At 37.7% G+C, this 12698-nt stretch overlaps 1 protein-coding gene across 1 annotated transcript in view; it reads left to right on the top strand.

Annotated features, from left to right (window-relative positions):
* csmd3a (CUB and Sushi multiple domains 3a) overlaps positions 1–12698 on the top strand; it is a gene marked incomplete at both ends in the record, with an annotated part of 339298 nt that overhangs the window by 135298 nt on the left and 191302 nt on the right. Inside the window, 5 exons of the mRNA XM_081389133.1 lie at positions 2320–2436; positions 3200–3415; positions 7019–7207; positions 8867–9036; positions 9157–9313. Coding sequence (XP_081245259.1) covers positions 2320–2436; positions 3200–3415; positions 7019–7207; positions 8867–9036; positions 9157–9313 — 849 coding nt within the window. The remainder of the gene's footprint in view (positions 1–2319; positions 2437–3199; positions 3416–7018; positions 7208–8866; positions 9037–9156; positions 9314–12698) is intronic.

The raw sequence follows: 12698 nt of genomic DNA, 5'->3' as shown, positions 1-12698 counted from the left end.
TTTTGCATGGAGTTTGCAAAGTGACAAAAGGAATCAAAGCACAACTAACGTTAGTCCACACTTGTATTTTCTCAGTTTCTGAATTTGATGTTATCAGAGGCTAAATGCAAACACACATTTTTTTTTAATCTACTTTTGAGTCTTATTTCATGCAAAGTGATAATATAATTGCACTTTCATTTTCTCTATTTGAAAGTTTTTAATGCTGTTATTTGATGTAAAGTTTTTAAAATGTGATGTTAATTAAATACATTTTAAGAGTTAAACTTAAAGCCTAGTTTATTAACATTTTGTTGGGGTGATTGGGGACAGGAGGGCTCGGAACCCTTTCCTACCTCCGAAGTGGGGAATGGCAGAGAAAGTTTGAGAAACACTTAATTTAACTACTGTGTCATTATGGCATACATAGTCAAGTGAACAGCTGCATTTACATTAAGTAGCCTAAATCAGTAAAAGTCTCACAATGTATTTCTAATACAGGAACGGCAAATTAGCATGTTACCTTTTACACAAGAAAATTATTCAATAAATTAATTAATTAATAAATATGCCGCGAGTTTAACCCCCCCAATGGTAGACCCAAAGTTACGCCCTTGGTGTGGACACAAATTGCTTGTCTCCGTAATTGCATTGCGTCGGGTTAGGACACAGTGTAAGAGTATGTGTATTGGAATGCAAGCACTTAAAATGTTTGCAAATGTGAGCTCAGTTTTAAATTATTTTCTGTTCCATCTCATGTTGTCTCTTGCTGTTTCTAGTTTTCACAGTCGAGTCTTAGCATGAGACTGAAATGTTATTTCTTTGGTTTGACCATTACTCAAGATCTATATTTGCCCCAATCAATATCTTAAGCCCTGCCGAGATAATGCCACCAGCCTATCACAGCTTTCGCTTTCGTGAGACACTTTGAGTCGCTCTTCAATTGACTGATTGTGATCAGAAGAAACACAATTAGAAATGAGCCACGAGCTTCAGATTCCCTGATTGCACATATACATCATCAAGAGTCTGTCCAATGCATGCAGATTTCTGCAAATTTCGCTTCAACATTCTTTGTGATAACACAACATATAGCAGATGGTTTTGTTAATGTTTTAAAATGTGTCCAAAATCACTCTTTTATTTGGACACAAATCTGAAATATTCAATAGAATAGAATAGAATGTGAAGGACATGAAGTTCTTTTTAATGTTTCATTATTTATGCATCATTTATGCATTTGGCAGACGCTTTTGTCCCAAGCATTCCCATTTTTTTTTTTAAATCAAAATGATTTATTCATTCATCTGCGCACAAATTTGATATAAATTTATGTCAAATTTGATGAGCCAGGTTACAAAAAGAGCCAGCCATTACGAAAACAAACCAGAATACATTTTTGGAAATCATTATTAAAACCATTCTTACATAAACTGTTGTATTCAGTTCAGTGTGACAATTCACGTGCCACTCCGAACACACATTCCTGTTCAAACTGCTTAATTGTGCTGTTAGTAAATCTGGCCCTGTGTTTTAAACTTAAAGTTCCCCTATTATGCTATTTTAAAGGTTCATAATGTTGTTTTGGGGTTTCCTACAACAGGTTTACATGCACCCAAGTAAAAAAACACTTTAATTTTCTCATAGCATACATCGCAGCATCACTTCATTTCTCGAAGAGTCTGAAACGGTTCATTCGAAGATTCAGTCTCTCTAAAACTCCGCCTCTCTGAGAGCTGCTCTGCTGTGATTGGTCAGAAATCAAACGCTCATTATCATATCTGAATCTCAGCTCTTGATCACAGTGATACGAACAGTAATGATGGCGTGGGTTTTACCATATCAATCTCAGAAAACAGCGTCTTCTCGACATGAACAGCACGAACCAAACTCTTCCAGTCTTAGATACACTACAGTGTTTGAGGGCGGGGCTAAGAGACGCTGTTCAGCCAATCAAGACCAGAGGCTGGCATTATGCAAATTAGTTACATTGTAACAGGAAGTGAGACTGGAATTACTGACTCGTTTCAGCAGTTCAGAATCAATTCTTTCTTTTAGGAGACGATAGCTTTATTTTTCGTGCACTTTGAACTTTCATGGACACAGTAAAGTGATCGTGACCTTTCCTGGAGACAACGGCAGGTGGAAAGCAGCTCGAAGTAGAGGGATTTCTGGTTACTCTCATTAACCTTTCAGTGGTATTTTTACTTGCGGTGAAGGTTAGTGAATTCCCTGAGCTGAACTCTGAAGAAAACTAAAGAAAGTGATACGAGAACAGCTGCAGTTGAGCTTCCTGAAGTTTCAAATCTTCTTTTCAAGGTTTCTCATGTCTTCCCACAGCGCTGTGTGGAGGTGATGTTCGCGGTCCTGAGGGCATCATCCTCTCCCCCGGCTTTCCCGAACTCTATCCCAACTCATTAAACTGCACCTGGACTCTGGAGGTCAGCCATGGCAAAGGTACGTTCCCGGGAGATTCCTTCAGGAGAAGATGAGAGCTCATTTTTGATATTTGTGTGTGTGTGTGTGTGTGTGTGTGTGTGTGTGTGTGTGTGTGTGTGTGTGTGTGTGTGTCTACATGGAAAAAGAAAAACACTTTAGATATCCTAGATAAACATCTGATAGTAGATTAGGTAATATTTTTTTGTTTTTTTTTAAAGAAGTCTCTTCTGCTCATCAAGGCTGTATTTATTTGATCAAAAATACAGTAAAAATAGTGAAATATTATTATAATGTAAATCAGCTGTTTTCTATGTGAATATACAGTAAAGTGTAATGTATTCCTGTGATCAAAGCTGAATGTTCAGCATCATTACTCCAGTCTTCAGTGTCACCTGATCCTTCACAAATCACTCTGATATGATGATTTGAAGCTCAAGAAACATTTCATATCAGTGTTGAAAACAGTTTTTGCAGATTAATATTTTTGTGTAAACTGTGATACATTTTTTAAGATCCTTTAAGTAAAAAGAACAGCATCAACTTGAAATATATATATTTTTTGTAACATTATACATGTCTTTACTGTCACTTTGGATTAATTCAATGCATCCTTGCTTTAATACATTTATTCATACATTTATTGTAAAATGTATAAAAGTTAATTTCTTTTAAAAAAAGTAAAAAAAATGTAAAAAAATCGTACACTTAAAGCTTGTTTCCTTAAAGACTCCAAGAGTAATGAGCTGACGATGCAGAAGTAAGGTGTTCTCGTTGTGTTCAGGTGTGCAGTTCACGTTCCATGCGTTTCACCTGGAGGATCATCATGATTATCTGCTCCTGACGGAGAACGGCAGCTTTGCTCGACCTCTCGCTCGTCTCACCGGATCCCAGAGACCAACGCCGGTCAACGCCGGGCTCTACGGGAACTTCAAGGCCCAGCTCCGCTTCATCTCGGACTTCTCCATTTCCTTCCAGGGGTTCAACATCTCGTTCTCAGGTGAAAACAATTTCCAGATATCTGTCTGTCTGTCTATCTATCTATCTATCTATCTATCTATCTATCTATCTATCTATCTATCTATCTATCTATCTATCTATCTATCTATCTATCTATCTATCTATCTATCTATCTATCTATCTATCTATCTATCTATCTATCTATCTATCTATCTATCTATCTATCTGTCTGTCTGTCTGTCTGTCTGTCTGTCTGTCTGTCTGTCTACCCACCCACCCACCCACCCATCCACCCATCCATCCGTCTAAATTAATAACACTGGGTTTTATAGTTCATAAAATTTTATATAGTTTATGTAATTACATAGTTTATCAAAAATTATAATTGTGCTTTTTTTTTTTTTTTTTTTTTTTACTTTTTCATTCCAAACCCATATGTTGTTATGTAAATAATTTTTAAATCCATCTTTTCTATTCAACTAAGCTCCAAAAAGAGCCAACAGTGCTAAAAAACCTACCATTTGCAGAGATTTTTCATGTTCGGCTGCAGTATTTCTCTAAGGTCAGCGTGATTCAGGACGCAGTACACTCAAGTTTTCTGTAAATTGTTGCATTCAATTCAATTAAATTCAGTGTACGAATTGAGCCAGCCATTCTGAGCAAAGAATGCATTTTCCATTATTAAATAAACTGTCATAATCTGTTCAGTGTGTCATTTTACATGAACATTGGGTTACAAAAACTTCTGTGCAAATTGTTCGTAAAAGCATTTTTACCTAAACTGTAAAATAATGAACCGTTTCTTACCTAAAAATGGCAGACGTTTTACCCATAATAATATCACAAAGATTTTGCTCACAACAGTTTCTGTAAGAATGGTTTGTTTCCGTGACCATCCATTACTAGCAGATCTAATAATGAGTCTTAAATCTGGGGATATTGATATTGAAGGTTATTCTAGGACAAGAGCAGTTATCGTTATCAGCGCCTACAAGCCTTTTCTATGAAAAGTCATAGCAGCAATTAGATATAGATGGCGCTTGGTACAGTGATAAAGGCAATCAATTGGCAACAGCTTGAGCTTCGTCTCAGTGGCTTATTGAAAGTCTGAGACGTATCAGTGTTTCCGGCAGTCCTTTCGTCAGACTTTAGCGGAGACTTTTTTACTGCTAGCTGATATTAGCCGTGGCTTTGGGCGGCGTTTGTCATCAGTCACAGATTCCCACCGGCCACTGCCGACTAATGGAATTAGCTGATCCTCCAAAAGTGGAAAAGAAACCGATTTGACAACTAAATATGAGTTTATTTGGTAGGGGGGAAAAAGTCAAGAAGCCAGCAGCATTTTAAAGCAGTTCCAGTTTCCAGGAATAACCGGCTTTAACCCTTGTGTGTCCCCAACAATTTAGTTGTTTTGATAATTTTGCCTGTTAAAGGCGCAATATGTATGATTTTTGGATTAGAATATCCAAAAACCTTTAAAACAATAGTATATGTTTGTTGTTTAAATGTTTAAATCCAGAGAAATCCGCTATTTTAACCAGTGTAATGGCGCGTGTTTTTGCGTCACCTGTCAGTGAAGTCATATGGATCTCTGAGCCGGTGTGAGTGAGTGGAGGCAGGGCTCATTTGCATATTCATAGAACCAAGTATACTAAATGAGGCATGGCAATTTAAATTCAAGCTATTTTAAGGCATAAAGAACTTTTTTTCAAGGAAAAAACATTTAAATATGTCATTTTGGTGTCATACCACAGTAACTAAACCAAAAAAACTATTGAAACTAAAGTAAAACTAGTTATTGGAGTTTCCAGTTGGACAGATTGTTCATGTTTGCTGCACTATTTTTCTCTCTCAGTTCAGATTCGGTTTGTTCGAGGACGAGCCGTTCTGATGGAAAGCCAAGCTGTGAAGAGCCCACAGGGTTTGGCTCATGTTTACTGAGCCATCATAAACATTAATGAAGGACCAGAGTTATGAATACCCATACAATTATCCACAGGCCAAGTTCCAGTATTAGCCTAATATGAATTCCCTGATGAAAAGTGTGGTTGACCTTTACTGAAGACTGAATATTGATGGGATTGACACAAGCAGACATGCATAATGCAAAAAAATACCAGGCGTGAAACTGCAGACAAAAGCTTTCCACCATTAGCATTTTAGCATTGAAAGTGCAGAGACGAGAACTGATATCTGTACGTAATATGAAATCTGTTTCTCTATACAATTTCAGAGTGGCAAGGTGCACGCGCTCATATGCTGAACACATCCGTGTTTGTAAATAGATTTGAATATGGAGATATGAGAGCAAACAAAGCGACTGATGTTGTTTTGCTGTCGAGCATCAAACTCATCTGAACTCAGAGAAGCGCAGCTGCGGTTCAAGGCCAACCATCATTTACACGTGGAAATGATTTACACTGCCTCTAATTGATTGTTTGAGTGTTTGCAGATAACTCAGGGTAAATGTTCAGTCTCCGTTTACTCTATGAATCATGATGTGATATTAAACGAGACATTGGATGAATATCAAGGCCATGCTAAAGCCACAAAGTCCCTCCAGCGGGAGTTCTTCTCTGTATCAGAGTCGGTGTTTCTGAACTCCTGAAACGCTTCCATTGAGTTTCCTCCAGGAACGAACATGTAGCAATAAGTAATAGCAATAGCACCTATCGTTTACATGAATTATGTCACATCCTGGCCATTTCCTCTCATCCTATATGGGATTGGATCGCACCATCCTCCTGTCGGCCTTCTCTTTCTTTAATACATGGTAAACTTAATGATCACATTGCTAAGCCTCTTTCTATTAAATCTATCTGGAATCGTGAATTATCTGATTTTAATTTATCTGTCGACTGGGAGAGGGTGTGGTCTAATCTAATCTTAACTCTCATCGTTTTATTCATTTCAAAATCATCCATAGAGCATACATAACTCCTTACAAGAGGTTCAAAATGAAACTGCAATCAGCCTATGACTGCCATATCTGTACCACTTTATCATCAGGTACTTTTCTTCATATGTTTTGGGAGTGTCCAATTGTTGTCAACCTATGGACTAATGTAAACTTGGTTTTGTCCTTTTTTCTACAAACGTATTATATGTCTAATCCGGGTTTATGTCTTCTCAATGATGATTCTGATCTCTGTATAAGTTCATTGCAAAAGAGAATGTTGTTTGCTGGGTTTACAGCTGCAAAGAAGACAGTAATACAGAGCTGGTTTACTCCGCACATGTGTGCAAAAACATATTGGATTCATAGCTTACATAAAATAATGATTTGTGAATGTACAACAGCACGGATTAGCAAGGCTAAACCTAGTGCCATTGATGCATGGCAATGTTTTTCTTCCAACATATTGGACTATATAAAGGAATGACTAGATAAGTTTTTTTTTCACTCTTTCATATTGTTAAATTATGGATAATATGTATATGTAATATGCATAATAATAAAATTATGTCACATCCTACATACAGGATTACATACAGGATTACAATATTTAATATCCTACAATATCCTACATACAGGATAACAATATTTATCACCTGTTTTAGCTCACAGTGAAGTTCAGCCTGTCTAACGTAATGAGCCAACGGAGAAAGTTTTCTGCTAAACTTTTTGCCTGCTGTTGTTCAGAATATGATCTGGAGCCGTGCGAGGACCCTGGCGTGCCGGTGTTTGGCAGGCACAGCGGCGGCAGCTTCGGCGTCGGCGCCAGCGTGGCGTTCTCGTGTGAGCCAGGCTATCGTCTGCAGGGCGCTGGAGAGATCGCGTGTCTGGGCGGCGGGCGGCGTGTGTGGAGTGCACCTCTGCCAAGGTGTGTGGGTACGTGCCGCTCTCATTCGCTTCCACGTCCAGAGGTTCACTGGTCTTCATGGTTGCTTTCCAGTTCAGTGGCGTTCTGAATGAGGTCACTTTGAAAGACTACATGTCTGCGCATATATATATATATATTCAAATCTTATATTTCAAAACTTGCACCTTGAAACCTGTTTCAAAGTTTGCGTTCTCTAGCTCCAAACACTGCTGTCGTGCAAATGAACGGCCAGAACACATTAAAAGTTTCAGTTTTCTGTGAGAACGGTGTGTGTTAGCGGCCCCTAAGTTAATAACTAATGATCTTTACAACGGAAGTGAATCAATCAAAACTAACTTTATCTGGACAATAACTTTATTCTAGATCTGCTGTAAAGCCTAAACAATCTCTGTTACTGTTATCTCTTATTATCACTGTAAAGCTGCTTTGAAGCAATATATATTGTTAAAGCGCTGTATAAATGAAAGAGACTTGACTTGAATGGAATTCTAGTGTACTACTCGCAGCATTCTGCACAGTATACAGTACTAATTATTATACACTGACAAAAATATGGTGTAGGAGTTACTTCCATTTTTACTAGTTAATTTTTTACAAATAATTACAAAGAAACAAATTTTGATATGGAAAGACTTGGTACACGTTACTTCGATAGTTCACTTCAGACATTCTACTAACTATAAGTAACTTTGCACCTACATGTCAACTAGCTCTCATTAGAGTATTAGTGGACTGTAGGTTAGAGTTCGGGTTAGTAGAATATGTTGTGTAAAGTGGACCATCGGAATGAAGTGTTGCTTATATTTATTTACAGCTTTGAAAAATAATTTTTTTTCCAGGGTACTTATAGACTATAAACTTGCTTGTTGTTGCTAACTAAGTGCACTTGAAAAATGTAGTGTGGAAGGTATTTTCACTCAGAAATGGCTAGTAAATGTCACAATTAATTCTACGGCAAGCAACACACTGAAAGACTGAAATAGTATTTTCTTGTAAAATGTACTCCAATATTTTTTATTATTATAATTTACAATTTCGTAAAATATATATATTTTTTTACAGTGTACCTATTATATACTATATACTAGTTACTAAGGTAGTGCATTGAATTTTGTTTTTATTTTTTTATTAATTCTAAAGACAAGGCAAGTAATTGCATTTTGAATTAAATTGAATTAAACGTGAAATTTTGAAGTAGTCAAACTTTACAACTTTTACCGTATACTTGAAGTATGCAGTATTCATCAAGCATTTCAAATTATATTGTCCTAATTGTTATCACGTGCAAATATGTTTCAAGTTTAATTCAGTGATTGGAATCTAGTTACGGAAATATATATATATTTTTTTTTGCATTTTTTGAATCCAATTTTGATGGTCAATTTCTGACCTTTTTGGAGTCTAATAAAAAAATAATGTCAAGGAACATCGTATTATTTTCTTTTTCATTTGATTGCACTGTAAATGGATGAGCGCATTGCATCGTGCGATACAAGACTGACTCGAATGCAACCAATGAGTGACAAAATATGTTGTTCAAGATATATTGATTGTTTTGATGGTATATGTTCTCTTTCTATATACCTCGCTTTCTGTTTACTTCCCCAAATTGACACTTTTCACATGTTGCTGTTCCACTGTGTCACTACGGTTCCCATTGTCCACAGCTGAATGCGGCTCAACCGTTTCCAAGAACTCCGGCGTCCTGTTGTCCCCAAACTATCCCCGCAGTTACGAGAATAACCACGAGTGCATCTACAACATTCAAGTACAGGCGGGGAAAGGAATCAACATCTCAGCGAACATCTTTCATCTGGCTCAAGGTGATGTCCTCAAGGTAAATACTCATTCAGAGCCTGTACAAGCTTCAACACATGTTCTTTTGATACTGAAAAGTAATCATAAAGTTCTTTTCTTCATAAAGTATTGCAATGACTCCTCTGGCCTCCTTTCCCAGGTATATGATGGTCCGGACAGCAGTGCAGAGCTTCTGGGAAGTTTCTCGGGCTCCTCTATGTTGGGTCGGTCGTTGACCAGCACGTCCAATCACCTGTGGCTCGAGTTTTACTCTGATCAAGACGACACGGCCGAGGGATTTAAGCTGGTTTACACCAGTAAGCTTCCTCTTACTCTTACTCTTACTCTTACTCTTACTCTTACTCTTCCTCTTACTCTTCCTCTTCCTCTTACTCTTACTCTCTTACTCATACTCTTACTCTTCCTCTTCCTCTTACTCTTCCTCTTCCTCTTACTCTTACTCATACTCTTACTCTTCCTCTTACTCTTCCTCTTACTCTTACTCTTACTCTTACTCTTACTCTTACTCATACTCTTACTCTTACTCTCTTACTCATACTCTTACTCTTACTCTTACTCTCTTCCTCTTACTCTTACTCTTACTCTCTTACTCTTACTCTTCCTCTCTTACTCATACTCTTACTCTTCCTCTCTTCCTCTTCCTCTTCCTCTTACTCTTACTCTTACTCTTACTCTTACTCTTACTCTCTTCCTCTCTTCCTCTTCCTCTTACTCTCTTACTCATACTCATACTCTTACTCTTCCTCTCTTCCTCTTCCTCTTCCTCTTACTCTCTTACTCATACTCTTACTCTTACTCTTCCTCTCATACTCATACTCATACTCATACTCTTACTCTTCCTCTCTTCCAATTCCTCTTCCTCTCTTACTCATACTCTTACTCTTCCTCTCTTCCTCTCTTCCTCTTACTCTTACTCTTACTCTCTTCCTCTTCCTCTTACTCTTACTCTTACTCTCTTCCTCTTCCTCTTACTCTTACTCTCTTACTCATACTCTTACTCTTACTCTCTTCCTCTTACTCTTACTCTTACTCTTACTCTCTTACTCTTACTCTTACTCTCTTACTCATACTCTTACTCTTCCTCTCTTCCTCTCTTCCTCTTCCTCTTACTCTCTTCCTCTTCCTCTTACTCTTACTCTCTTCCTCTTACTCTCTTACTCATACTCATACTCTTACTCTTCCTCTCTTCCTCTTCCTCTTCCTCTTCCTCTTACTCTCTTACTCATACTCTTACTCTTACTCTTCCTCTCATACTCATACTCATACTCTTACTCTTCCTCTTCCTCTCTTCCAATTCCTCTTCCTCTCTTACTCATACTCTTACTCTTACTCTTCCTCTTACTCTTACTCTCTTCCTCTTCCTCTTACTCTTACGCTTCCTCTCTTCCTCTTACTCTCTTCCTCTTACTCTTACTCTCTTACTCATACTCTTCCTCTTCCTCTTCCTCTTCCTCTTACTCTCTTACTCATACTCTTACTCTTACTCTTACTCTTCCTCTCTTACTCATACTCATACTCATACTCTTACTCTTCCTCTTCCTCTCTTCCTCTTCCTCTCTTACTCATACTCATACTCTTACTCATACTCTTACTCTTACTCTTACTCACTTACTCATACTCTTACTATTCCTCTCTTCCTCTTACTCTTATTCTTACTTTCTTACTCATACTCATACTCTTACTCTTACTCTTACTCTTCCTCTCTTACTCACTTACTCATACTCTTACTATTCCTCTCTTCCTCTTACTCTTATTCTTACTTTCTTACTCATACTCATACTCTTACTCTTACTCTTACTCTTCCTCTCTTACTCATACTCATACTCTTACTCTCTTACTCATACTCATACTCATACTCTTACTCTTACTCTCTTACTCTTACTCTTACTCTCATACTCATACTCTTCCTCTTCCTCTCTTTCTCTTACTCTTTCTCTCATACTCATATTCATACTCTTCCTCTTCCTCTCTTCCTCTCTTCCTCATACTCTTACTCTTACTCTCTTACTAATACTCTTACTCTTACTCTCATACTCTTCCTCTTCCTCTCTTCCTCTTCCTCTTACTCTCATACTCTTCCTCTTCCTCTCTTCCTCTCTTCCTCTTACTCTTCCTCTTACTCTTCCTCTCTTACTCTTACTCTTACTCTCATACTCATACTCATACTCATACTCATACTCATACTCATACTCTTACTCTTACTCTCTTCCTCATACTCATACTCTTCCTCTTTTCCTCTTACTCTCTTACTCATACTCATACTCATACTCTTCCTTTCTTATACTCATACTCTTACTCTCTTACTCATACTCTTACTCATACTCTTACTCTTACTCTTCCTCTCTTCCTCTTATTCTTACTCTCTTACTCATACTCTTACTCTTACTCTTACTCTTCCTCTCTTACTCTTCCTCTTCCTCTTACTCTCTTACTCATACTCATACTCTTACTCTTCCTTTCTTATACTCATACTCTTACTCTTACTCTCTTACTCATACTCTTACTATTACTCTTCCTCTCTTACTCTCTTACTCATACTCATACTCTTCCTCTCTTACTCATACTCTTCCTCTTCATCTTCTTCTCTTACTCTTACTCTTCTTCTCTTACTCTTACTCTCACTTATACTCATACTCTTACTCTTACTGTTCCTCTCTTACTCATACTCTTACTCTTACTCTCACTTATACTCATACTCTTACTCTTCCTCTCTTACTCATACTAATACGCATACTCTTCCTCTTCCTCTTCCTCACTTACTCATCTATAAAAGCATTGTGAGCTTTTCTAAATGTACGTTTGGTCATCTGCATGAGGAGAGTCTCTGCATGACTGGCAGATTAATGTGCTGAATTTCTCTCCGATACGGTAGGAAATGAAATAAAATTGAATGTGGAGGATTTTAACTGTGACGAGATGATTGACAGGGCAGTTTAAACGCTGACAGAAACACATAACTAAGAGAAGAGCGTCCATTAAAGATGCAGTTATGAAGAAGTAGTTTGTCTGCTACACACTCAATAGTATTTACTCATTCTTCACAGAAGCTCTAAACACATTTGGGCGTAGTACAAGTAGGCGAATATGGATGCAGCATTCATCAGTTTGGCCTAAAACACTGTGTTCGTGGTCATGCAGTTTGACATGTCGACTACAGAGGTTTTTCAGATTTCTCCATACTTATGATTGTTTGCAACAATCTCGATCCTTCACTCTTTGAACTCTGCTTCTGGAACAATAAAAGTCAACAACATTATGACTAAAGGTTTGCTTAACAGTATTTCCTACTAAAGCAAGGTGGTATTTCACTCTGGTCATGCTTAGCCAATAAGAGCAAAGTGGGTGTGGCATTGGGTGACGTTATGCCCAGTGCATTATGGGTGTTGAAGTTTTCTTACCTATTTGGCCAAAAGGAAGACGACAGCCTTTTTCTGTTTTCTCCAGTCAGGAGCACCGATTTTCTTCTGTACAGGCAGACAAGTTTTATTGAAAGCCTATTTTGCCAGCGGTGAAGTACATCTTTATTCCACACTATGTGTAGAAACTCACACACACTAGAAGTTGCATGAAATGCATTGGCAGTTTTAGTCTGTCTCAAAAGCTTCTTGTTTTCCTACCCAAAATTGAATATAAAGTGAACCCGCATTCATGAAGCACAGACTTCTGAGTTCATTTGGGATG

The sequence above is a fragment of the Scardinius erythrophthalmus genome, assembly GCF_964197995.2.
Source record: "Scardinius erythrophthalmus genome assembly, chromosome: 16".
Lineage (NCBI taxonomy): Eukaryota > Metazoa > Chordata > Actinopteri > Cypriniformes > Leuciscidae > Scardinius > Scardinius erythrophthalmus.
Note: the sequence above shows the minus strand (reverse complement) of the source record. Positions and strands in the feature narration are given on the sequence as shown.